Raw genomic sequence first — 27,236 nt, 5'->3', positions numbered from 1 at the left:
TCCCATAAAAAAACCCCTCAATTTTGTGAGTTCTTTCTAACTTTCTAAACTTTGTAAAGCAAATTCTAAGACATATTCTGAACTATTCTGCCTTTCTTGTAAATTCAGCAAATAATACACATTACGTTCTGCTTTTCTTTGTTTGTTTTGTATGGGTTTATTTGCATACATAGTGGGGAAATGAGATCAGATCACAAGTGGGTCTTGCGGGTCGAGACGTCTAATGTAGTGGTTTAGGGATGACGCATTTTTGTCGACCATCCTGGAAGTGAGCACCGTCCTGGTTCCGTCAATAAAAAGCCTGTGGGATTTTTTAAGTTGGATTTTGGAATATCTACGAATATAATAAAAGATCATCTTCACGCTGAACACCACATTCTGTTATTTTCAAAGCATGAATAAACAAAGTAAAAAGCTAACCTTAGACAATAGTTAGACAGCACTGAAGTCACATGACTTAATCATCACCACCACTTGTACACCACGCGTTTTACTACACAGTTACAATCCACATTTACTGTAAATTGAGCAATCCACAAGTTAGAAAGTTAGAATTAGAATAGTTTGCAATTCAAGTCCGCCTGTAAAGATGGACCGGTGAGTAGATCAGTAGATCATGAAGAAGTTTAATGTCCCTGACAACTTCTATAGTCTCATTTAGCCACTTGTTAGCATCCACTTTTTTAAGGAAAACAAGTGCTTTATAATTCAATTGTGAGACATTAGGTGATGTTTTTTTTATGTCGTATGTAACTATCTTAAGCCTGTGGTAACAACAGACATTATTTCAGGTATTTAAACAAAAAACCATTTTAAAAAAACTACTTTGAGGGAAGTGCAAAAATGCTAACCAATTTCCGTGATTTAGAACTCATTACTATACCGCTCTATTGCAGGCGTGAACTAACTAAATACTTACTACTTATCAACTATGAGATCATCAAAGACACATGTTAATGCCACATCTGAAAGGCCTAATAGCTGTAATGCAGTGCAGTGAGGACAGAGCATTCTCATAGGGAAACTTTGCATAAAAACTCAAGTTAAAGTAGAAAATCATTTAGTTTTCAGGACAGTATATTGTGTAGAGACACCACAGCACAGATTTATGTTTACATACCCGTGAGCTCCAGGTCCAACAAGCTCATTCAGCATCAAAGTCTTCAGATCAAATGTAGCCACCTGGGAGAGATACAAAAGTCAGATTATTGATCATTTAGTGTTATTATTGATTATTAAGCTGTTATTGACATCATGCTACACATTACAAAATGATACTTTACTGCACTTTCTTTTCAGATGCAGAACTGACTGTGACATTTTCAAAGGGAGTTACATCCCCCTAATACAATTTTGACTTCAATTTATTAATTAGACACTGCTCAATAAAGGAAAATCGTTATGTGGGAAGTGATTTCCTCAAAAGCTGTAAACTGCGATGAAGTCTGACAGTCCACTGGAACAGAGGTGTTAAGTGAGTGCTCACAGTGACTGATCGCTGGGAATTTGCATCTAGATGACCATGGCAAAATGACAATAGTGTCATTGAATAAAAAGGACAAGAAATTCAAAATAGAACTGTGTGCGCCTGAAAAAAACAACTGATAAAAAAAAAATGTTTCTGCTCTCTGCTTTGCTCATTTTCCAAACAGGGCCGACTGGACTAAATCTAATCAAAAAGCCGACAACAGATGATCAAAGACAAAGCTCAAAATTTGATTACTCCAATAACTTAATAATTTGGGTTGAAAAATAATGTACAGTATATGACAAAGTAGCAGCACAGGAAGGACAATGAGATGACGACTGCATGAAACAACACACACTTGGGCTCAAATAACCCTTGCCATTACCATGTCTGCCTGTCTCTTTTTCCTGACTGAACATTTGTCTGAGGAGGAGGGTGGGAAAGTCAGCATTGTGTTTGTGAGGTCAATTCACTCTGTATCTGTACAAAAAAAAAAGGATATAAAGAAAAATACAAATTAACCCAGCTCATTAGATAGCTATGGTGGCCACGATTTTTAATTCCAGGACCATTAAAAAGAGAGAATTAACACATGGGCACGAAGGAAACGAGGGGGGGGGGGGGGAGACAAGGAGTTCAAAGAAAAAGAGGGCAATGCGAGTACAGAGAGAGATAAAGAGTCGGACTTACAGAGAGAGACGGGGGGCTCGCGCGAAAAAGAGAGCGAACCGGCAGTACTGGTGAAATATCGGCCACTCTATCGCTGTGGTGACAGGGGTCACTCCGGGAAAAGGAAATCAATACTGACAGCAGTGACTCACAGGTCAACACATAGCCCTGCGTGTGTGTAAGTATGGGCTTGTGTGCGCTTTAATTATGCATACGCTCGCATTAAGTGTGTGGGCAACTGCATGTTTGTGTGAAGGCAGGATGCAGGGATGTAAAATAAAGAAGCTAAACATACACCGAAAAAATGAATTGAACTGTCAACTATTCTGATAATCGATCAATTGTTTGTCAAAATGTCACACATTTGTCTTTTCCAGCTTTTTAAGTGTAAGGATTTGTCTGCTTTTCTCTGTCATTTAGATGTCAATTGGGGCTCCCTGGAAATTTTGATTAACATTTTTTCACAATTTTCTGATATCTTCTAAACTAATTTCAATCATGAGAATAATCGGCAGATTAAAACCACTGTAAGCAATATTTTTTTATTAGAACAAAGGCAAAATAGGTCTATATTTTAACAGTAACAGTAGCAGTAACCCATGTTCCTCCTCCCCTTGTGCATGCAGCAAAAGAGAAAGGAAAGTTTCTGGTAACCCTGCCCACTTTATCTAATGCGGGCAGAGACCTCCATAAAGATGCTTGTGACTCACAAACAGCAGGAGCCCCCTGTTTGCTGCTATTTCAGTAATTACTACTGCGTGTTCATGCAAGGCGTACAGCAAGTTAGCTAAAATGACATCAACACTTACCAGCAGCTTTAATCAATCATCAAAAACAATAGTTACTTGCAGCTCTAATGGAAAAATTATATTTACTACGCTATCTGTGGGGTTAATTTTTGATGCAGGCCGCCTGGCAAATACTACCTATAACTCATTCTTGACTCCATTATATAATCTAATCCAAGAACTAGAAGAAAATCAGTTAATTTGCATTTTAACACCTTATGAATTTAACAAAATAAAGGTGTTTTGTCATGTTTTAGAGTGAGAATTAAATCTATTCAACCATCTTTTTGTTTCCATAGCGTAAACTATGCTTAGTAAAAATCACTTGTTAATCAAAATAAAGTGGGCTTGGTGGTGTGTCTCTAAAAGAACATACATAAAGACACACATGATTTTCTCCCTCAGTCACTAAACATTCATATACCAATGCAGCTGCAATGTGACAATGAAGAGACCTGGCACATGTAGAGGTCAGCAGCTAATTTAGGTAGGCTGCGAGGTTTGGATGCGTCAATATCTGTGTGTGTGTATGTGTGTGTGTGCGTGTGTGTGTGTGTATGCATGCCTTATATACCCTTGGGTTAGCAGGAGTTACGACCTGCTTACATTATTAAGGTGAGTAGTAGGCTGCGTTATGTATGCCTAAACAGCCATTCCATTCATTACAGATGCAATCCCCTAAGTACATGAATAAGCACACGGCCTACTCGCTCTCTCTCGCTGCTGCTCTGAACTGTAAAGGAGACAAAATATTGGTGTGATGCAGAGCGCTTTAGATAAATCAGAAACAGGAGCAAATTAATAATAAGGAATAAAACAACATTAGCTGATTAAGTATGTATGGCAGAGTGGCGGGTGTAATTTACAGGCAGCTGGGGGTGGGTGTCCGGAATAAGGTCTCATTACGGATCACAGTGTGCGTGTGTGTGTTCGTGTACGTGTGTGTCCATCCCGTTAGTAATCCGTCACCAGTGGTCTCAGCTTTATGAAAAGGCCTGCAATCTATGATAATGAGTGCTGTGAAGGTTATGACCACGGTAAACTCATTTGTTAGAGGGAGGGCATACGTGTACCTGTGTGTGTGTGTGTGTGTGTGTGTGTGTGTGTGTGTGTGTGTGTGTGTGTGTGTGTGTGTGTGTGTGTCTTTGTGTGTTTATGTGTATTATACCATTTAAGAGAGGTAGAGGAAATATACTGTAATGGTCAAAAGTGTGAGTGCTGAAGAGAAAGAAGTAAAAAAAGAGGGAGAAACACAGGGAGCGCATTACACAGATGTTGCATCACATCAGCTTGTTTTCTCACTCAGTTTTTGAGACAAACAGAACAGGCATATGCAACACACTCTTATCGAGGGTGTTCTGTCTATAACAAGCATTACCGATACTTCCAAAGTGATCACATCCTAGTCTCCGGGAGAGGAGGCAAGGATGTAGAAGACACTTAAACAAAGCCTTTCACTGTGGGTCCTCACTGGAGAAAAGACAGCGGCAGACGCACTCTGGCAGTGGCAGTACTTGTGATACTAGTGATAGAGGGACTGGTGATATTATAGGTAGAAATGTTAGCAGTACTTTAACTGTAAGAAAAAACAAAAACAAACAAAACGTATTAAATCATTCACAGATTCCATTCACTTTGTTCACCCTTTCTGCTGCGTTTCTACTCTTTTGTTTCCAGCCTCCTGCCTCCTCACATTCTCTTGTCTCCTCCTTTCTCATCCACTTGCCCCTCACCCATGCCTCCCTCCACGTCTCTTCCCCGTTCTTTTATTTCCTCTTCCCCACCTCACTTTCGCTTTTCTCCTTTCTTTTCTATCTGAAAATAGCCATCCATTTACGCAATCATTCCATTTTTCCACTCCCCATCCATTCCTTTTGTCTGGAGCTAGGTCAACTGAAAGCAACAGAGGAGAAAAAACAAAAGCAGGAACGTGTGTGCGTGACTCACCAGATCACAACAGAAAGCGAGGAATGGGGGGGGAAAGGGGGATAATGCGACTCCAGTGATGGTGACTGGAAGGAACACGCCAGTGTCTTGTTATACTATGTCAGAGTGCTCATGTTTAGAGTGAGTGTGTGCTAAAAATGTGGGCTTCAATTTTGTCCAGAGTGAGCTTGATGCGAGTGTAAAGTGATGCAACTATGACGAGAACCTACAAGAAAAACACACACATCCTTGCCTTATGTTCAGGGCCGTTTTTCTGCTACATAAACTGCTACAGAAACTGTATGGAATCGAAATGCACCCAATGAACCTAAATAACAGTACGGAGTATTTACCAACACAGGGTTCCTCCATTTTTCATTCTACATTCTGACAGTTTCTTGCAACATCATCTGAAATTACATTTGTCCTATCTGTGCATTCTGCAGAGCACGAGTCGTATTCACAACAGTGATGCAAGTCTTGATTGTAAAGGGACTCAAGTGGTCCAAAGTCATCATGTTTCAGATTCTACTGGCAGCAGCTTTGAGATATAAAATGTCCGACCATGCCAGTTCATTGCAGAATGATTGGGTGAGCATATATATACTGTATATAAATGTTTTATGAACCTGCCACCTTTCCATAGAAGATGAGGGATTTTTACACACAGCAAATGACACTGAGCAAATACAGTGCTTGTATTTTGGTACACAGCTAGCAGGTTCAATCAGAACAGGACAGTGGAGAGATAAACCGAGTGGTTTTGGTGAGTTTTATGTTGTTTCGGTCAAATTTGAATGAACTCAACACTTTATTTTTTTAATTCACCACAAATTTCAGCGGAAGCAGCAGAATTATCCCGATCGCTCCTAGGTTTATTTGAGGATGTCATGACACGCACACACGCAGATACACACTACCCACACATCAGATCACATCATTGATCCAAATTGAGTCATTGGAAAAGTACATACTAGTTTCAGTAAGTTCCACCGGTCCAGATCCTGGTCAGTTTTATCACACTTTACCACACGGTTTTATCACACTACACTGACTATGAATAGCCAAACAACCATTTAAACACCTTCAAGGATGCAACAAAACGCAGGGGAATAAAATCTTTTCCAACAAATTTTGATTTGAGTTTATAGTGGCAAACATGATTGGGACAACATGAGGTCAGAAGTGAGCTTGACAAAGGTACTGTAAATGCACCAACTCAAACTACAGGAAGCTACACTACTGGACTATATCATACTGCACTACACTACAAGACAGGACAGGCTGGGGCTCAATGGTTAGCGCACTAACTTCAGTAGATATCTTCTTTCTGGAAGTCAGCTGGTCATTAATCTACTTACTGATTGTATCACATTCAGACCAAACACAGTAGGTGCTTTTAATATTCGTGTTCCTTAAGTATGAACGTTCTGTCCACCAAACTTTTGTGTTAAATGAAACATAAATAAAACAATTACCATACAGGTTGGAGAGCCACAGTCCTCCCGGTGTATCAGACGAACTAGTTACAGTCCCATCCTGTGGCTGATATATTAACAAAGGTTTACAAGGGCAGAGCACTACATATGTAAGTTTGGCCTTATGGCTGACCTTACAATGCACTTAGTATCCTGTACAGGGAGTAATGCTGCAGCCACTCCTACAAGCCATTTATTCCAGCTAACGACCGTCAAGCACTCATAAATCAGCATTAGGAACCTCTTTCGCCCTCTCTCTCTCTGTTAGCGTCCCCTCTCTTTGGCTCCCTCCTTCCCCCTGATATTTTCTGTCTCTTTCTCTTGTGCTTTCTTTTCTTTGCTCTTGTCCACTCATTTTTAAATTTTTCCTTTTAGTTTTTACAATTTTTAAACGTGCAACTGCCATCATCCCACTTGCTTCCCCTTTGTCCATTTCTACATACCAATCTCACCCCATTTTTGTCCATCTTGGTCCCTCTTTACAAATGACTTCTTCCTTGTCTTCTGTCTCATTTTCTTGCTTTTCTTCCCCTCGCACCTCGCCTTTTTCCACCCTTCCTGTTGTTTATGTATTGCTCCTCTTATCTCCTGCCATCCATCCTCCTCTCCCTCCCTCTCCCTGGAAATTCCTTCCCCTGCAGATAGAGACGGCATCCCTGAAATGTCTAACCCTAGTATTGGCACCTCTATTGATTTTAATTAAGCTAATTAGTTCATTATTTGAAGGATCAAACGGGGGCATCCATTACTGCATGGAGAGGAACTGGGGGTTGGGGGGGGGTCTTGGGAGGATGGGGGCAGTGAAGTTAATATGGTAATGAAGACGATCAATTATCACTCACAGCAAAGTCATTAACAACAGCATTAGCATAGTCAACCATCGCAACCCCCTGACCTCCCCTGCTCTGTCCTTCTCGCTCTCACTCCCGCTTTCCCTACAAGTAGCTTCTACACACAAAAATGTGTGTGTGTGTGTGTGTGTGTGTGTGTGTGTGTGTGTGTGTGTGTGTGAAAGAGATGGGGGGTTCGAGGGGGGGTGATAAAGGTCACACAGTTCACAGACTGTTTTTATTGCAGACCTGAATTGAGTTTCCACCTTCTCTCATCGACTTGAGCTTAGCACTCACTACTACATGGGGTCAGCCGGGTTTGGAGCAACCGCTGCAAAAGCATAAATGCTGTAAAGGCTAGCCAGTCTAATTCTGTTCCTAATCAGTTATAGCAAATACAGTGCACCAATAATGCTTTTAGGATCAACCTTAACAGAATTCCTTGAAAGATAGCTGTGACGTGGAAAAGCATTAAAGCTTATCTCAACAGTGTAACTCTTAAGATATAGCCACCAAACGTATAGGGATGGGCAAGTGAAAACTGCTGCTCTCTATAATCTTTGCTGTAGTCTACTATCTTTGGCTATAGAGACTACCAGCTGTTAGCAAGTTGCTCAGGTAGTGTGACCTCAGATCACTGGGGAAGTCACTGTGAGCTGAGATCACTTCGGGCGATTACAGCAGGACAACGGACTGGGCAATGCCTCTTAGACCTGTGGATGCCATTTTGAAAACAGATGATACAGTACAGAGGTGATTTACAATAGGCTTGGGTGAGATCCAAACTTTTATTTCACAACATTTTCCAACCATATTATTACAATAGAGGCTATTATCAGTATTGTGAGAGAGAGTCGGGAATTGGCAGCTCGCGAAAACAGCATGTAGACCCCGAATAGTTAACTTTTGGAACTTGGGAACTTATTTTAACTAAGCCAGAGTTGTCAATTTTGGAAAAGACTAACCACAACTGTTTTGGTGAGTTTTATTTTGTTTGAATCAAGTGTGTTTTACGATGAGTAAACAAGGCAATCAAGCTTGCCTGGTTCGGTGAAAGAGAGAAACTTGAATTTACTTCAAACTAAAATTCTGGCCATATCCTACATTTCGCCCCTTTAATCCTGCAGATCACAGTATGTGTGGTTCAGAATCTGTATGAATTTAAAAGGTGAGGTCATTCTGAGAAGAGGTCTGTTTTAATTCCATAAAAATTCCTCTTTGGAGATCAAGACGTTTTCATCCAACAGCTGAGCAGAGTTTTTCTTTTATGTACTGTTTTGAACTCGGTGAAGCTAAATGGGTCTTAAGAGTGCTGCTATGGAGGGTGCTCCACATGACAGGAAAAATGATGTTCTCATTAGCGTGGATTAAGTCATGAGACCAATTTTGTCTTTTGGTTCCCGAGCATTCAGTTTTTAATAGCCCCTGTACTGTCGTTTATGGGGAATGTCATAAATAGTCACTTTATAAATCACACACAAAAAAATTGGAGACTCTCATCACAGCTGGAGATGTTCCCGGCACTCAGTTAGCAAATTTGTACCCGACACTTGTTATAACCTATTTGTTTCTTCTCCGATACAAATAAGACAAAAGAAATTGGGTCTCCTTTGCTAACCCTCTATTTCATAAACAAAGCGAGCTAATAAGCATAGCAAATGGAATGCTTCCAGTTGAAGCCGCAGCACAACAGAATACCACACATCTCTAGTGCAGACACAGAGTCTCAAAAATGTGTTTACTAACATGTGGGTGTTTGGGCTATGCTCTGTATGGTAATAATTTGAGCATTGCTTGGGAATGGTGAAATGGCAGGATGAGTGGATCAAAGAGAAGACCAGTGATCCCAAATGATCCCTACTGATCTGTTCTGATCTACACTGATCCCCCTCAGGCCTTCACAGTCCCCCATACTGCCCTGCAGGCCAGGGGCTAAACTCTGGGAATTAAAAAATCTACCCAACAGACAACGACAAACACACACACACACAAACAGTGCAAACACGCAAAAGAAAACGGTGCAAAATTGCAAACGTATACTGAAAGATGAAAAAACATCATACTTGAACAGAGACACAAAGAATCAATAAATAAAGGAACAGAAAGAAAAAAAACTTGCTGTGCATTTGCCCATTATCCTCGATGAATTGTATAACAGAGTCTGACCTTAGATCTATTATCTCAGAGAACAGATCACACACTCTTTGCTCCAGGGCTGTCCTCTGTTGATTCAGGTCTTGAAGAAGTAATTGAGAGAAACTAAATTATGAGAGCCAACTGACTGTCTGACAACGTGGAAAACACATAAAATTATATAAAATCCATGAAATCTATTTATGTGTTCACTTCCCTTTTAAAGAATAAAGTTGATTGTTATTGAGGGAGGGGGGTTCCAAATATCGAATTATGGATTAAAGAAATTTGGATTTGTGACCTTTTTGTAAGATTTTGACAAATGCAAGAATTTATACCAGGGAACATGTTTTTTTTTTTTTAGGCAAATTCTTTCAATAATTGTTGAGAACTTTTGGAGAGACTCTTGACAAAATGTAGCTCTATACAAAAGTGTTCAACGAACCATGTCTGAAATTGAGGCAGAGCTTCCACTTTCTTCATCCTCCAACTGTCCTTTCAACCCAACGTTTGCAACCATCTGGCCAGCAAAAGTGTCTTCAAGCAAGACACTGAATCCCTGCCAGCTGCAAAAGCTGCTCTGTAGCTGCCCTTCTGCCTTTGACCTGCCTGGAATAGCACAAGTGGAAAAAAACATTTCTACAGAGATCAGTAAAGTTCCAGTTTTATTGCATTATATGATTATTAATCCCTAAGCTGCCAAAATGACTGTCCAAAGAGAGAATAACACACAAGAGTGAAGGAAATGACTATGAGAAAGTTTCCCAAAAACTTCTTGGCACTCATAATAATGCTTTTTATTGTAACCGAATGACACAAAGAAAGTTCAGCATTTTCCATTATTTTTAACTACTTAGCTGGAAAGCTAGTTAACTGTAGAAATTGATACTGGCTAGAGCACTGCAGGAACTGGAAGTGTACATCCTGACACTAAAACAGATTCTCTGAGTCCAGCTGTCTTAAGAACAACTAACTATACATCCATATCATTCAAAATCCATGACAACCTGTGTCAATGAACACTGTTACAAGAGACGCCTATTGCTACATGTCACATACAAAAACAGCTTCAAAAGATGTTCAGTGTTATTCTCAATTTGATGTTTAGCTCAGTTTTGTATTGCATGTGGGAAACAAGATGATGCTATATCTGTCTAGCCATGGATAATAAATGGACAACAGGCTAATTGCAGCAGTCTAGAATAGAGAAAACAAGCCTTGGATTTCATGATATTATGACCACAAAACAAACTCTGTTTAGTGTCCATTACAGTTCAACCCTATTGTGCATCAACAAGACTATACACTACGATTCAATCAGACGTTAGCCAAGCTCCTATTACAGAGCTCATTGCATCGTTTACATGGTGGAACGGTCCATAAGTAGCTCTAAATGCTCTTCATTTGATTGGATTTCACATTATGGACATCAGAGCAGAAACACACTGTTGTCCCCTGACTATCCTAATAGACTGTTGAGTGAGGCAGTCCATTTGTTTGGATTTGTTTACCAATCTAGACCCTGAAAACATACAAAGTAACATAAACAGACAGCGAGAGCAGCATTTAAGACGGGTGAAAATGGAGATTCAAAAGCTCAGAAAACGGGTCGATAGCAGGACACCAAACTATTATGTTCCCTTGCGCTGTGTCCCTTCAGCTGCTAAAGGAAGCTGTTGCTGTCACAAACAAGAATTAAAATTGTGCAACTGCATGAACTGAAGGAGGTGTCAGAATGTCATTTAGTTAGCTTCACAATCTTTATCGTCACCTTCTGCGCTTTAGCTGTAATTTTTGAGAGAACTACATAAATTGTGCCTGAATTTTTTTGATAGCACATCTGTGCAGTTTGCAAGAAACATGAACTGTACACTCTATTCGGTAAAGGCATCTGAGAAAGCCCTGTGGAGGATGAAGTGCATAGATGCTGGTATCTTCTGTTGCTAAAGCAGTGCCATTGAAGGAAATGAAGTTTTAAATTGAGGGAGGTTCAAATGGACAGCTTTGAATGTAGAGAAATGCAAAACATTGTATTAAATTGACCTTTGTGACCAGAGTAGAGCACACAAAGCTAACCCTCTGGCCTTCTCCATAATAGCAGATAAGTACTCTGACATATAATAGGCTGTAATTACTTTTCTGTGTGTAAAACCCACTCAGAAGCGCGAATATTGATGGATGCCTGGCCATAACTGAAATGGAACAATACCTTAAGGTCACCACATTAAGTGGCGATGTCTTTATAGTCCTTCCTTGCGCTGATGCAATCTTGAAATAAAAAAAGGGGGGAACACATCGAACTGGCATTATTGTTGCAGAGAGCTCTCCACCTCCATTCTACAAGGAATCAAAAACAATTTCTGATTTCCTTCAGTCAGTGGTTGGGGCCACAAAATAAAAAGATGATAACAGTGGGCCTCTCTCTGTTTGACTCTATGCATGCTGCTAATCCTTAAGAGTTCACTGCATCCTTAACACCAAGTCTCAAGGCAGGATATTTGCCATTATGCTTTAAATGACTTAATTCGCATCAATATTGCTTTTCTATATACCCATTATTCTACATGATGATATTATTCTTTCTAAACAATGAGGGCTTCTCATGGACTTAACTGTGAACCACATTCAGTGTGATCTTCGTTGATTGGATTCTGTAGTCGAAGAGGCCTTGGCCTCGAGTAGTGTACACAAACAAAGGATCTCGGAGACGATGGTAGCACAGAATAGAAAAGAAAGCCATGAGCTGTTATTCTCTCTCTCTCTTGTTTTCTCTCTTTTAAATTAATTCTACTGTGTTTGTGCCTTCTTGATATTTGCGTGTGGATGGTGTTCGTGAGCACACATTTTATTCTATTGACATGTGCTGCTCGATTTATTGCAGAAAACCAAGTAATGTCCCTTGTTAAATGGGTAATAAGAAAAGAAGTAAATGTATTTGTTTTTGGGTTTATAACCAAAATTCATTGTGTGTGCAAACACAAGGGGAGTCATGGCTTTCTTCAGGTTGAAGATCCCATGCTTCAAAACTTCTTATATTAAGAACTACATTTACAAACTTGTGCTTTATCAGCCCTTGAAGAAGTTTTCCAGTTTATGTATCTGCCTGTACAGTGACATTTCCTTGCCACTGTGGTTATACTGTGCAAAATTAGCCTGTATTTGCAGGTATTTTTGATATGGGTTACACAAAAAAAAGGGTAATTCACTTTTCTCCCTTTTCCAGGAGACAAATTTGCCTTTCGATTCTGTTCTGGGGTGTCATATGTTTGACTTCAGGAACATGCTGGAAACTAGAAAACAGTAGAAAAGCAGTACAGTAACCAGGGACAATGTTACAGTAGCTACTGTTCTATATCTTTTACTTCAGTAAAACTCAACAATGACAGAACAATTTTCATGTGCTGTAATGGATCGTAAAACAATTTACAAGCCAACATTCTTGATTTCAACGCATGTCATAGCATCAGAAAACAGATGTAAATAGGCGCTAGTGGGTTTTTTTTGCCCAAGTGAAAGTGGTATTTATGTATGCTTGAGCCTGAGACTGTACCTCCTGCAGATGGTTCTCCTAAAGACATAAATGACTAATGGTAAGGAAACAATGATACTTCAGCTGGGCCAACTACTTCATCAAGCCAAAATGCTTCAAAACATTTGCAAAATCTTACTTGCAAGCTGCGATCAGATGTTGGTAGCTTCATTCCCCAATTGGAAACCTTGTTGTCAGCTTCCTTTTGCAGATCCTCGATGGTCTGAACCAGCACCTGGTTCTGGTCTGCGAGGTCATCCACATAAGACTGCAGGAAATTCACTTTCTTCTGCAAGAATAACAGCACATCAGGATCAAACGCTGGTTTATTTGATGTGTTTTAACAAGGCAACAGTAGACCAAGTTCTACTTTATTGAGTCAAAAACGGCAAACTAACATTCAGATTCCTGTTTAATACTATAGAGAGCGGTAAACATGTAATGTGTGCATGAAAAATGAAGTACAATTTGAGTTACAGGCAAAGCAAATCTGGTTCTACAGTAGTCTTAACCACCATTTAAAAATTGTGCCGTATAGTAACACGCAATATGTTAATTTCTGTATCCCCTGTGTTGATATTTAAGATTCAACCATCATTTTTTTAGCTGAAAAGAACTAAGAATTCTGGTCACTGGGAAAGGTGGGGGATCAAAAAGACTAGCAGGAGAGCAAAGATAAAGAGAGGTTGTCGTTATAGTTAGGATCAAAGGAGGTTTAAATGGAGGTGAGAAAATTATTTATAATAAATAGCGATCACATTTTATCTGACAATGTTTGGCTGGGGCATAACAAACCGAGGTGGGCTCTCCTGGGGAAACACTCTTTTTCTGTATCATTCATACATTTGACTTTCATTTCATGTCACTATGTGAATGTAAATTAATATACATTATAATGCATATATATTACCTAAGTGATTAAACATTTATGTGTCATGCAATGTCAAAATAATACTTCAGTTCTTGATTTTCACATGTAGTGTCTTCTGTATAATGAATGCAAAGGGCAAAACACAGGTTAACTAATAAACATTTGGCCAGGGAACAAAACAAAATTCTGAAGTTCTGACAATGAATTGCAATGACATACAATTCTTTGGTATTAACTCAATATCCTCTGGAGTAAACATAATTAATTTTTTATGAACATTTTAACACCATGTTTTGCCACATTTGTATAGTTTTTTATCCTACATCCACGTAATTCTGAGATGTACATCATATTTATGATAATACTTAGGGAAAATACATGGTTGAAGCAAGAGAAAGATCGAATACAATAATTGATAATGGAAATAATCATAAGTTGCAGCCCTACTTTCCTCTCAGCAACTTTTCACAGTGATGTAAGAACATCACACTGTCTCCTACATTGGGGCCCAATAGTGGGGGCCAATGAACTTAAATCACTATTTCAAATTAGTTGCAATATGAACGCAGCTCCTAAGGGACAGAGTTGCAAAGACAGCATGTCATCTTCGCTGACCTATAAATGTTGTACTCCCTCTTGGCAAATCAGTGTTTTCTTTTAAATTGACAGATTACAGAGGCGAGATGCATAATTTCCCTGAAAAATCATCAAACGTCAAAGTGATGTCAGATGTCACTTTGACACACAACTGAATAATCACAAAAACAGGGACTAGCTCTACGCCTCGAATGATGATCTCACAAGGGAAACATGAGAGCTCCCCAGACAGACAGGATAACAGAATCTGAAAACGTATGTTTTATTTAGTTTTATTTAACCCTTGTGTCTTTAGGGTGGTCCCACTGAGATTAAGAATCTGATTTAATAGCTAGATACACAGGGTGGGAGCCAACAGAGACATTCACACACATCTGAAGACTACGAGCTGGAAATGTGGTGATGGTGAAATCCATGGCTGGTGGCTACAGACTCTGGTTCCACCGCACCAAGCAGTCCATACATTTTTAACATCTGGAGTGGGATCCACAGAAGGAGAGCAGCAACACCTTGTGTATAAGGGAAATTGAGATATGTAATATCCTAAAATGATTTCATCAAAGCTGATGATGACTTCATTGCTTATTGTGGTTATATGTGTATATCAATATGCTTACATTAAGCTTGCTAACACATGTATTATAAACATTGGCTTGTCGGACTAGTAGGACTGAATTTCCTGTCTAAATAATTGCCCTACTTTCATCACAAAGCCACACTTTCACGAGGGGTATTGGATTGGTTTTGAAATTTAAAACATTGTTTTACTTCCCAAAACCTCTAAAACCCGCCCTGCCAGACAAAGAGGTCAGATACTCTTGGCTTTCATACAGCAGCCCACCTAGGATTCACAGTAGATGACCTCTGAACTGCATTATTAGAAAGGAATACTTTATGAGCAGTCAGGCGGTCAAGGGTTAGGGCTAAGAAACATGTTATTCCCTGTTGCTGTTCTGTGTCTAGAAGAAATGCATTTCTAAGTTCACATTTTGTTGTTTACAAAGAAAATAGGTCACCAAAACATGCTCTACAACTGACTTGGTACGCCAAACAAAATATAAACACAACACTTTTGCTTTTTCTCCCATCTTCATGAGTAGAAGTAAAAGATCTAGGACTTTCTCTATACACAAGGCATATTTCTCTCAAATTCTGTTCAAAAATGTGTCTAAATCAGTGCGAATAAAATCCTTCGTGTTGTCTTTCGGGTCAGTCTTTTATCTCAGCACCGCTCGTACACTTGTTCCTTTTCAGGATTGTACAGATAGCCAGATAGCCTATACAGTGTTTGCAGCTCTGATCAAAGGGAGCATCACTGACATTCAGAATTCTGTTGCCTTAAGAAGCACCTGTACATCTCTGTTCATAAACGTCTGTCCCCTAAAGCCAAAAAAGTCAACACGCGGTTTATACCATCCCCTGACGCGTAATATAACACTGATGTATCGCTTCGGGGAGAGTAACTTTACAAAGATGGTGGATGTGACAGTATCTTAGATAACATCCTGAGGTTGACATTGTGTTTTTTAAGCTGTGAAACTGAAAATGCATCCATTATTCAAAACTCAATAGCATGTTGGTTTCCTGTTTTTCCAGCTTTAGAACAGAAGAAAAAGATCCTTTGTGTATACTTGATTTGAATTCTTTAACTGAGAGTTTGTACAAGTGTTTCAACATGTCAGGAAACATCATAAACCTACAATGGGTTCATGGATGAATGGGTGCTGTATTTTCAATGGACAAGGTTTGTGATTAACTGTCCACATCAACCTTTAGGACTTGGGAGCTCCTGGGTTCTAAACACATAACCTTGTTAAGGAGGCCCGCGACTGGGGCCGGCTGACCGAAACCCATCTCCGAAACCTTGTTACACTTGCTTTGATGCACAGCCCAGCTCACACAGGCTACATTCTGTAGCTAAATGATGTCACATGACAATCCTGATGATTAGAAACCTCTCTTTTTTAAATATGAGTGTGGATCTGTGTTCCTGATCTCTGCCGCTCAGATGGAAACATAATGCAATTTGCCACCTGTTACAAGTGCTGCGGCTTTATGAAAGCACCCCTGCGCTTCCTCCTACCATTTGTCTGACAGGATGGAGGTCATCTTCTGATGCCCGAGACACGCTGGACAGGATGCTCTTTGATTTGTATCGGATGGATGATAACCTAATGACAATGGATGTAGGCAGAAAACTGCAAATCTTGTAGAGACTTTGGGTTTCTCAATAATGCTTGTTTTTTAAAAGCATAATTTAAGATAGTGCGTGGACCCATGAACACAATCCAGGGTCCAGACCCTTGGGTGCCTGCCTATGTGGGATACAGAGTGTGGCCTGTTAAATTAGGAATTGTTTGATTGCAACATTAATTTAGTCACTACAACTATCAATAGGTGACATACTAAGTATCACTAGGGGGTCAATATTTAATGTCTGATCAGATATTTGATTCACTCATTAGAGCTGCAACAACTAATCAATTAGTTGTCAACTGCTAAATAAATCACAAACTATTTTGATGTACGATTGATCAGTTTGAGTAATTTCTTTAAGAAAACATGACAAAATTATCTGATCGCATCTTCTTTAATGTGAACATTTTCTGGTTTCTTTACTCCTCTATGGCAGTATAGTGAATATCTTCCAGCTGTGGACATAGCAGGACATTTGAGGATGTCATATTGGGATATGGGAAATGCTTTTTGTCATTTTTCACCATTTTCCAACAATTTAAAGAACAAACAACTAATCAATTAATCAGGAAAATAAAATACAACTTTGTGACATTTTATAGACCAAAGAACTAAACTTTTAATTGAGAAAACAATCCATGGTTTAGTTGACAATGAAGACAATTAATAATTGCAGCCCTACACACAACTTTTTCTTGACCAAAAGTTATCTGAGTGGGAGCAGGTGACATTAGCTGGCCTCTGATGTGAGCATATCTGAAGAGAAGTGTTTGGGATTGATAGACATTAACAAAACGGCCTACAGTCCAAGAACTATATAGCAGATGCAGTGTACTAATAATTCACTCTCCTAAATGGCCATAATGGCAGCGGTGGGATTCGAACCCACGCCTCCAGAGAGACTGGAGCCTAAATCCAGCGCCTTAGACCGCTCGGCCACGCTACCGTTGTGACGCTCAGATCTGATAACACCTGCACAAAGTTCAACTCACTTGCAGCAGCTCCTCTTGGGTCACATTGGTGTCCAGTTCCAGACATCTCAGCCTCTGCTCGTGAAGTCCCTTGACCTCGTTTATGAGCAATTTAATGTTGTTCGTTTCAGTCCCAGGGCGGCGGACAGTAACTTTCAGCTCTGTTTCTCCCGAGAGAGAGTCCAGAGTGTCACTTCCCTCACCAGGCAGCTGCGAGCTCCCTCCTGACTCTGTTGTCGGTGTATGCTGGCTCATGGCTGAGGAAGTTTCAGCGCTCGTTAAATAAAACACCCGCACTGCTTTTTAAACAAACTGTAAGGTGGAGGAAGCTAAGTAGCTAACTCATAATCACAGCGTGCCACTCTGGTTAAATCATAGTTCATACTGTCAGACAGCTGCGGAGCGACCTGAAAACAGTAAAAGCATGGCGTTTTGGGTGAATGTTAGACGTTGTTTGTGTTATTTTGAGTGTATTACCGTGGCTTCACCAACAACTTGGTCGCTATGTGCCGTTACTACAACGGAGGTCCGTGAATCATGCTGTGAATGAAGTTTTTCCAGACAGACCGACGCTTACCCCTACAGTTTGCCGCTGCGTTGGCGCTGCGTGATCCGATTGGCTAACTTTGACAATCGGCGTCGCAATCTTGACGTAGATGCACACCATTGGTGAGTTTTCTGTAAGGGGCGGGGTATCTTTTCACAACCCGGAAATGCACATTGTTTTCGTCGTACCAGGGAGGAATGGGCTACTGAGTACACCTTTCCCCTGAAAAGAAATGGGTAAATATGTCGCCGTTGTGTTGTTTAGCGAAGATTCGACCCTGCGGTGTATGTTCTCACATGCTGGTATTTTCACACGAAGTCTAAATGTGACTCGTGGTCTTATTTTAACCGTGTAAAGAGCACTGTTATCGCCTTCTTGGAGCTGTTTAGTGTCAGTGTTGTCTGCAAAACAACATTTCTCTCCTTGTCTTCTGCATGTTGGCATTTAGCCTAAAATAAAAATCGATGTGTATAGTGCAGACGGTTCAGATGGATGACTAACTGTTGTGGATTAATATTCATCACGAGTCACCTCCAGGTATATTTACCAAGTGCAACTTTTGATGGTAACCTTGTGAGAGTGTGTACCTTCAAAAGTATGTTCTACTGCTCCGCACATAATTCCATTATTCCACTAAATAATCAGTGCCAGAGATCAAACCCTTCCGCATTGAGATTCAAGGCAAAGTTGATCTTATTGATTTTCAAGAGACTACTCACTTCATTTCTCTCATCCCAATCATCACTCCTCTACTCTTATCTGTGTCTTGGTTATATCTCTCCTTTCCAGTGGCTTTGACTGCACTGCTCTCGCACACTCTGCCAAAAAACCTAATCCCCGCTGTGATTATCACATAATGCTCTTGCCTTATTATCAAAATGGAGCAGATTTGGGTTTTGTTGTTGTTAAAGACTGATGGGCATGGGCTAAAAAAATTAAGAGACAATGTCATTATGAGGTGAATGCGGAGCGGCTGATTGCATGAGATTGAAGTATAGGCGCGGGCCTCTGGAGCTAAACACTTAGTGTAATGAGTGCGTTTTTAAGGGAGTCACTGGAGTTAAATTGAGCTGTGATCTCACTCTGGGGTCACAGGGTCGCACAGTTTCCAGATGAAGGCGAGTGATAAAGGCAGCGGGGTTATCTGGGCTCATATTTAGAAAGACTTCCACCCCTAGATGGATTAGCTTTATCGTTTTAGTCATTTAACAGAGCAAAAAAAACACGGTATTGCACATAAATCATGGCACATATGAAGAAAAAGACCAGAACGAACGATTATTTGTTTCTGTGTTAGAGGTTTTTAATTTGAACCGTTTTGATTTTAGAAGCTTTAACCAGCAATTATTGCGCATTTTAGAATGTAGAATCCATAGTTGGCAGCTTTAAATAGATTGATAGATATTCCCAGGCAAAAATCTAGCTGTTATTACAGAAAGCCGTGTAAGATATTCTCTAAATATCCAGCGTGCTAAATTAAAAGCCTATACATTGCCAGAAGCCACTTTTTCCTTTATTTTTGTGGGAAATCAAGGCATTACATTTCAATATTGAGATGAAAGTTTAACATGTCATTAGGGGTCCATCTTGCAGCAGCAACAATCCAATTCTCCAAATTGATTCACAGATGCACAATGAAGATGAATCCTAACAGTAGCATCGTTACAGTGGGCTGTTGTAGTGAACTCTCTCATCCTGCAGTGGCCTTCACATTCTCACTTAATTTGTTTCCACTCCCACAGGCATTTTAATTGTTGCACGGATAAACAGACAGAATGTTTTATCTTTTATCTCGCTCCTGTTTTTCATGCACAAAGGGAAGCTAAGAAATGTGCTGATCAAATATTCCTCAGCATAACACGCTCTGTTTGCATGAGGTGAAGCTCCACTGATCTCTCATTGACTCCCTAAGAAAGACACAACTTCTCTTCTCCCTTTTATTAGCTGTTCCGCTTTTGCTTCCGCATTCATTGTGCCTCCCTTCCCTCTAAATGTTTCATCACTTTTTAAGTTGTTTTTTTGCAAACCCCTGTACTTATTACTCATACCGCCTTAGCATACTGAATCTCCGTACTCATGAAATCAATTAATTCTCTTAAATAATTTACCTTCAGAGCAAACCAGATTAAGCAGAGCACATCTTTTGTGTGTAGGGCTGTTCTAACGGATGTGTGTTTTTTTTTTTTTTTGTGTTCAGACATTAACTTGGCCCTCACCCCATGGCTCGGAGGAGTCTTGGGTGATTAGAGAAAGAGGAGAGCCTTGATAAAGCATTAGTGTGTGACACACACACACACACACACACACAGCCTGAAGACCCCTCTGTGCATTTGCACACATTCATTTTTCATGAAACAGACTCATAACAATTAGTCTGGTTACCGCCTGGATAATCTTAGCGTCCCCGTAATGCCTGTGGTCTGCTGTATGACATCACTCTCTTAAAAGTTCTAAATCTGACATTCTCATCCGTTTTCATAGTGAGGACATTAGCAGGCCATGGCTAATAGGCCCGCACTCGTTCCTGGCGAAAGAAGGGCAATAAAGTGAGGGAGCGGGAGAGGGGGGGTGGCGGGGGCAGTGAGACGGGAGTGCTCAGAGAAATAGGTTTTATTCACCAGAGCTTTTATACAAATTAATTTACATGAGCGGAAGAAAAAAAATGTAAAGTTGTAATCCAGCATGCTTTGCCAATGCATAGCCTATTTCTCGCTACAAGCATCATAGAGAGCCAAGTGAACGTTTATGCATTATTTCAGCAAATATATTATGCCAACAGCCATAGCTAAGTGCCCAGGAATTTGAGCGCTACACCACGCCAGGAGCTAAATCGAGACTTTTGGACACACACTTTCCAACTGGCATGGAATGATAGCCTCGTGTGCGGCATCAGAGCACTTGTCCGCCGCAGAAAAACGCAATCCCCCTAGAGATATTCCACCTTCCCGGCATCCCTCAGTCTTTAGTCCCCCTTCCCTAAACAGCCCTCATCCCCTCCCAAGACACCAATGCCAAGGTCAAGTAGAAAAGTGCAGCATTCCTCTGTCTATAGGCTATTCCCCGGATGCCCACACCTCAGTAGGGCTGAGTCGTGTACGCTCCAGGAATGTTCCCTCCTCCTTCATTGTGACCGTCAGTCTCAAGGTCAGCTCCTAGGGAGAGGTTTGTGCTTATCTGTTTCCCCCTCCCTCGTTTTTTTCTCTTTAGCTCTCTTTGCCCCCAGTTTTTTCTCCCCTTCACTGTATCAGTAGACAGTAGCTCAGAGCTCCCCATTTGGGGTTTTTATGACGTGGTGTCTGACGTGTCTGTCTTTTTTTGTCTGTCTCTTTGTCTATCCGTCTTTCTGTCGGGTAGCTGTCATTACAGCCCTGTTGTCTAGTTTTCAGAGGACCCGGTGCAGCTGCGAGGCTTCAGTCTGATGCTCGGTATGCTTTTGTTGCCTCGCCTCTCCCTTCCTCACACTGGTCATGGCCCCTTTTGCCTTGAAGCTATGTTGCAGTGTGTTCCCGGTTAGATTGGATATTGTTGTTGTTGTTGTTGTCTGTAAGCTATGGCAGTCAGCCTTGAGTCAGTGCACTATCTTTGTCTGAACAAGATGCACAAGCTAAGGGAACAAGGGGAGGGAAAAAAAAACTCTCATCTGACCTGAATCAAAATAGCCCTTTAATATTCCCAGGAAGATGTTTCTTTATTTTATACAGCTCCACTAGAAAAGCAGAACCCCAGACTTTTCAGGTGATTTTCTGTTGATTTAACCCACCTTCTGACTCTTCTTCTGTCGTTTGTCAGCCGCCGACTCTCCGAGAGAGGGCACTTTGTCTCTGGGTCGCTTGGTTGGCTGACCCATGAGAGAATCATCAAGTCAATATATCTCATCAGGTGTGTGTGTGTGTGTGTGTGTGTGTGTGTGTGTGTGTGTGTGCAAATGCTGTCGTGTCTGTCCTCTAATGCACACACACCGCACCAGTACTCTGTAAACACTGGCATTGACTGTGACTTTTGACTATTACATAAGGAACATGGATTTCCAGCTGTCCGCAGCAAAAGCCCTGTAAATTCAAATGCTTAATTTTTATAGGCAGCCCGGCATTGACTGAAGTGTCTGCTTGTTATATATTTGGCAAGTGCTGCAAGTCTGAAGGGAAGCTGTCAATAGCAATCCCAGCTATTGATATGGCAGTGGGCAGGAGATGTTACTTGGCCCCCGACTCCGGCATCCCTCTGATCCCTCTACATCATAATTACATTAATATTGACAGACCCTTGACAATAGTCACATTACTATTGATAGGTGGCTGTCAATACCGTGTTTCCCCAAATAAAACATATTCATTCATAACTTGTAAACTGCTCGATAAAAGGCTTTGAAAAGAATATTGGACCTGGCCGGGTTTGCTCTCCCGAGAGGGCTGCTGCTGTGATGGGGATTTCCACCACCTGGCTGTGTATGTGTGTGTGTTTGTGTGTGTGTGTGTGTGGAACTATGGACTGATAGATTAATTTAACTCTATATTAGAGCTCTGCATAGATCAAGTCTCCATTTGACAGAAATACATATTCACACACACACACACGCGGAAACATAATCTGCACATTTTCTCCCATCAAGGGAAAAACTTAAGCTAAACAAATGGAGCCTGTTTATTGGTTACCATACACATTCACACCACCTCTATTTCTTTTTCTAATCCAAACTCTACTTCCATCACAGGCGAGGTTCTAGTCACTAAACATGGCAGCATTTCAAATGCAGCTCAATGAATTTGTCACACCTGCTTACTTCGGCGTGAATTCACTCTTTTTTCATTCATTTGCTAATTCTAACTTAGTTGGACGGTGTATCCTGGCTCTATTGAAACATCATGAATACACAGATGGTCCTGTGCGCCACAGTAAACCCGAGCATTGCCACCGCATATTAGGTATTTATTTTTTATTTTTTTACCTCCTCGAGAAAACGTCTAAAGTGACCATCATCTCTCTCTCTTTCTGTCAAAACTGCCATATTTACCAGGCTGAAATCTCTTTTAAAGCCTCGTGACAAATCCTGTTCAGCGAGACACAAAAGCCACTGTCAAAAAAAGGCCTCTCTGTCTCTCTCTCTCTGTGGGCCTCTTGCTCTGTCTCTCCTTGCGTTAGTTAGTCTCCCACTTCTTAAGCGTTTCATTTGAGGAGAGGGCAGATAAAACTTGGGGGGGGGGGGGGGGGGGGGACTCGGAGCAGTTTGGAAAACGTATGCGGCGCAAAATAGCCCAGACCTCACAATGGCAAGATCCCATATGGAGTCGACTCTAGGGGGAAGGAAAATTGTTCCACATTTGGCAGATGTTTACGGTGTACCAGAGACTGTGCCGTTAGCCTAATCCCTAGTGATGTGATTTGTACACACACCCCTATCTCCAGAGGGAGCAGGCACCAAGAGCCCCTGGGCTTCGCCTCCTCTGTGAGTGTGTGTGTGTGTCTGTCTATGAGTGTGTGCTGGATTGTGTGTGTTTATACACTGGAGAGAGCAGTCTAAGACCCCCTGCTCCTCTGCATAGCGCGGCTCAAAGGTTGCATTAAGGACGGGTTTTACATGTGAAAAGTGATTTCCGCTCCTATGTATAAAGAAAAAATAACCTTCCTAACAGGATGGGCCTCACCTCCGGGGCCTCATTCCTCCATACAACCTCGCTGTCCTTTTAATAGTTGTGCCACTGTGTATATTTTGTTCACGACTTTAATAAATCAAGTATGGGGTTGCTGATATGTTAATAAGGTTTTTGATAGTGGAAAGTCCTGAGACATTTATGTACTTGATCATTGGAAGTTTTAGGAAATATTCAGGGCTTTTTATAACAACCGGGATCATATCTTTTCGTAGTTTGGCCATCATCGGGGATAGCGTTACTTTAGACCATTAATTTTGAAGAGTGCTTGGTTATGAATATACTATAACCAATTGTATATACCCTATGCTTTATAATGGTTATAGCCTGATGTTTACGTAGCATTTACTTCTATTTTTGTATGTCACATCTTGTTGTGTATATTGTGAATTTTGTGTAATTGAGGTGCTTTGTGTTTCCTGACTATCTCGTTAGATACTGTGTCTTTAATTTGTAGTCCACCTTAACCGGGACTACAGTACCCTTGATGTTTAGCCACATATGTGTGTTCTGCATTGATAATGCATTCATGTGGTGTCAGAATAATTGGAAGGAAAACATATTTCCCACTGGGAAATTCATGTGAACGCCCGCTCAAGTCAGAGCACCAACACGGAAAGCTGAAACACGGCGGACGAAAGAAAACATTGGGTTGATGGTAGCCTGCATGTTTGTGCAATATGTTACATGGCTTACATGATCCGTTCCCTTTTGCTCTTTCTTGTCACTCAAATACTGGAAACGGCTGTCAATGTGGTGGTTAAACTTTCTAAGCGATTAAATGCAAAGCAACTTCTTTTTGGCACCCGTGTTTCCCCAACATTCCAACCTGACACACATGAACACACTGAGCTCGGAAAAACGACTTCTGAACTCTGGAAGTGGGACCATCCAAGAAGCCCTTGACTGCAGCATAATGCCAATTAAGAGATGTTCTTTGAATCTTTTGTACTGATGCATTCATTTGTTAGCTGTTCATACCCTGAAAAGGGTCAAAAACCTTGTTGAAATCCAAAAGATTTTACACAGATTTTAGCATGTGGATGCTTTTTTTCATCCAGTAAGACACATTAGCAGAAAGTCAGATCATGGCTAAGAATAATGGCCCAAACTAAACGAAAATATGACCCGGCTGATAAAGATATCAATCTCATTGCCTTTTCCGATGGTGTGTAAACAACAAAATCTACTCAAGAAAAACCTTAAAAACATGATTAACATGTACATCGTTGTTGTTTGTTTTCCCAACAGATTTGGAGAACAAGCACGATGGAAAAAGGACAGCTAGAGGTCCAGAAACTGATGCTGACCCGCAGACGCCGGTATTGCGCATCAGCCAGCTGGATGCCCTCGAGCTGGATTCAGCCCTTGAGCAGCTGCTTTGGACCCAGTTCTCCCAGTGCTTCCAGAACTACCGCCCAGGCCTGCTCACCCCTCTGGAGCCTGAATTGAGGGCACTGCTCCAGCTGCTCCTGTGGAGGTTCACACTGTACTCTAGCAATGCCACAGTGGGCCAGTCCTTACTGAGCCTGCGCTACCACAACACCCTCTCCTCGTCTCCACGTTTCAGACCTCTTTCCCGCAGGCAGAAGTTGAGTCTGTTGCTGCTCACCGCAGGTCCGCGCTGGCTTCAGGAACGCTCCCACAGTCTGCTGCTCGGTTTGAGCACAGGAGGGCCCATGTCTGAAGGTGGTTTACTCCAACAGGGTCTCCGCAAATGCCTGAACCTTGTTTCTAGTATCGCCCAGCTCACTAGTCTCATCAACTTCCTTGTGTTCCTAAGAAAAGGTCACCATCCCGTCCTGGCGGAAAGGATCGTTGGAGCTCGGGCGGTTTTCAGCAAGCCCAACGTGGTCCGGGACGTGACCTACCAGTACATGAACCGCGAGTTGCTTTGGCACGGCTTTGCTGAGTTCCTCATCTTCCTGTTACCGCTGATCGATACAAGGAAACTGAAGGCAAGAGTATCTTCGATTGTTTATGGGCGTGAGAAAACCGACGGGGCGGCAGCACCGGAAGGACAAGGGGTGTTCAAAGAGTGCGGACTGTGTGGAGAGTGGCCGACCATGCCTCATACGGCGGGCTGCCAGCATGTTTTCTGCTACTACTGCATCAAAAGCCACAGCATTGCAGACGCTTACCTCACCTGTCCCAAATGTGGTGTGGAGGCGGGAGAGCCCAAGCTGGTCAAGATGGAGGTGGAGATGATTGGCAGGTGATGATGATGTAAAGGAGCTGTCATGGCTGAGTTTGTTTTGAAATTGTAGGGACTTATTGTATTATTTGTATGATGATGATGAACGTGTCTTAAAGTTTACCACATTTTGATAAGATATGACTAATAATTAAACTTCATTGTGTAAAGACACTTAGATTGACAGTAATATAATGAAACATAAAGAAAGCGGTGCCTCTTTTGGGCGCAGCCCTCGTTTCTGGACGAGTCACATGGCAGTCATGTATGAGTCTGTGACTGGACTTCAGTCTGTATGATGTCTGTGTCTTTTCTGTACACACCGTCCTGCTATGTTTAATGTATGTGCGCATATATTGACAATCCTCTGCCCCCTCTCCGTTTCTCCGGCTGGACTTTGGACAGAACTATTTGTCTTTGGTGCACTGGACAGACTACGGAGAACCACACAGAGCATATATTTGATGAGTGAACGTGTTGATTTATGCTCCAAATTGGCTGCCTGTTAGCACATGTGTATGCGTGTGTGTGTGCGCGTGTGGGTGTGTATGTTTGTACGAGTGTGTGTGTGTTTGTTGAAATGGGAATATTTGTTCTGATGAAAAATGCAGAAAGTCAGCTGAATAAATAATGGGAGGAATTTCTGATGCCTCTCATCATGGCCAAATTAGCATTTGTTGTGTATTTTGTGCCTAAATTGTATTTCAACATCATTAAAATTGATAGAGTGCTACCTCTTGGGTGTTTATTTAGTTAAGTGGAGGAGAGAGAGATGAGGGAAAGTTATAACAATCAGCACACTTCTCTCTAGACAGGCCCGGTCGTTCTAACTCCCATTATCCGTTTTCACAGCACCCCAACATGCTCAAGATCAAGGGGGCAGCCGGGGGCTTGGATTGACTCACACACACACACTTGACAGCCAGCCTCTCTTTTCCCTTGGCCTTTCTCTCTTTTGCTGCCTTTCCATCTCTCTCCCTCTGTAATCTCTAGGGCCCTCGCCCCTATAAGACTGTAGTAAACTGTACCAAAACCCTGGCAGTCGTCTCCTTCCTCGCAGGCGAATTACTCTCTAATCCCTGTAATGAGTCCAAAGATGCTTATTTATGCTGGAGTTAACCTCCACCAGTGAGCCCAGCCCCGGGCCAAACGCACCCCAGCTGAGTGAAGCCTTTCCTGGGCTGACAAGAGAGGAGTGAGGGTGAGGGGGTGGTGGTGGTGGGGGCTACCTCCCACCTCTCCTTCCCTCCCCCTTCCTCCCCTCTCCGGCTCTGATCACTAGGGCTTAATTGCTGATTGCCGAGACGATCAATCGGAACTGCAGGCGTGATAGAAAGCCTATTGCGGGGAGCCGGCCTCAGATCTGGCGGCTCAGAAAGACGTACACACAT

At 41.5% G+C, this 27,236-nt stretch overlaps 2 protein-coding genes and 1 non-coding gene across 12 annotated transcripts in view; 1 reads left to right on the top strand and 2 right to left on the bottom strand.

Moving 5' to 3' along the window:
- The window catches only part of LOC115570329 (trichohyalin-like), a 101,934-nt gene extending 83,862 nt beyond the window's left edge, over positions 1-18,072 (bottom strand). For 3 of the 9 annotated variants that reach the window (XM_030398817.1, XM_030398818.1, XM_030398819.1), the window contains exons 1-3: positions 17,478-18,072; positions 12,961-13,110; positions 1,121-1,182 (exon numbers count right to left, since the gene is read on the bottom strand). In XM_030398817.1, the coding sequence (XP_030254677.1) occupies positions 1,121-1,182; positions 12,961-13,110; positions 17,478-17,711 (446 nt within the window). In that variant the 5' untranslated portion in view covers positions 17,712-18,072. Of the gene's footprint in view, positions 1-1,120; positions 1,183-1,853; positions 1,949-9,737; positions 9,902-11,501; positions 11,561-12,960; positions 13,111-17,477 lie in introns of those variants that run through there. The other 6 variants (XM_030398816.1, XM_030398821.1, XM_030398825.1 and 3 more) reach the window with 6 other exon arrangements.
- Positions 17,350-17,431, bottom strand: trnal-uag (transfer RNA leucine (anticodon UAG)). Its single transcript has one exon. It is a non-coding gene; the product is annotated as a tRNA-Leu (tRNA).
- Positions 18,073-18,131: 59 nt separating the features above from the next.
- pex2 (peroxisomal biogenesis factor 2) lies at positions 18,132-26,515 on the top strand. 2 transcript variants are annotated; one of them, XM_030398827.1, is made up of 2 exons: positions 18,132-18,239; positions 24,903-26,515. In XM_030398827.1, the coding sequence occupies exons 1-2, from the start codon at positions 18,236-18,238 to the stop codon at positions 25,868-25,870; spliced, it is 972 nt and encodes a 323-aa protein (XP_030254687.1). In that variant the 5' UTR covers positions 18,132-18,235; the 3' UTR covers positions 25,871-26,515. The 2 variants fall into 2 exon arrangements, with proteins under 2 accessions (XP_030254687.1, XP_030254686.1); XM_030398826.1 differs by lacking the exon at positions 18,132-18,239 and adding an exon at positions 21,794-21,882.
- Positions 26,516-27,236: the final 721 nt, after the last annotated feature.

The sequence above is a fragment of the Sparus aurata genome, chromosome 19 (genome assembly GCF_900880675.1).
Source record: "Sparus aurata chromosome 19, fSpaAur1.1, whole genome shotgun sequence".
NCBI lineage: Eukaryota > Metazoa > Chordata > Actinopteri > Spariformes > Sparidae > Sparus > Sparus aurata.
This window is presented reverse-complemented; position numbering and strand designations above follow the sequence as displayed.

Bases quoted from the DNA above. Each gene is read 5' to 3' on its own strand.
- pex2 (XM_030398826.1), top strand. From the start codon at position 21,849: ATGAGAGAATCATCAAGTCAATATATCTCATCAG. The intron at 21,883-24,902 runs GTGTGTGTGTGT...TTTTCCCAACAG, and splicing joins AAGTCAATATATCTCATCAG to ATTTGGAGAACAAGCACGAT.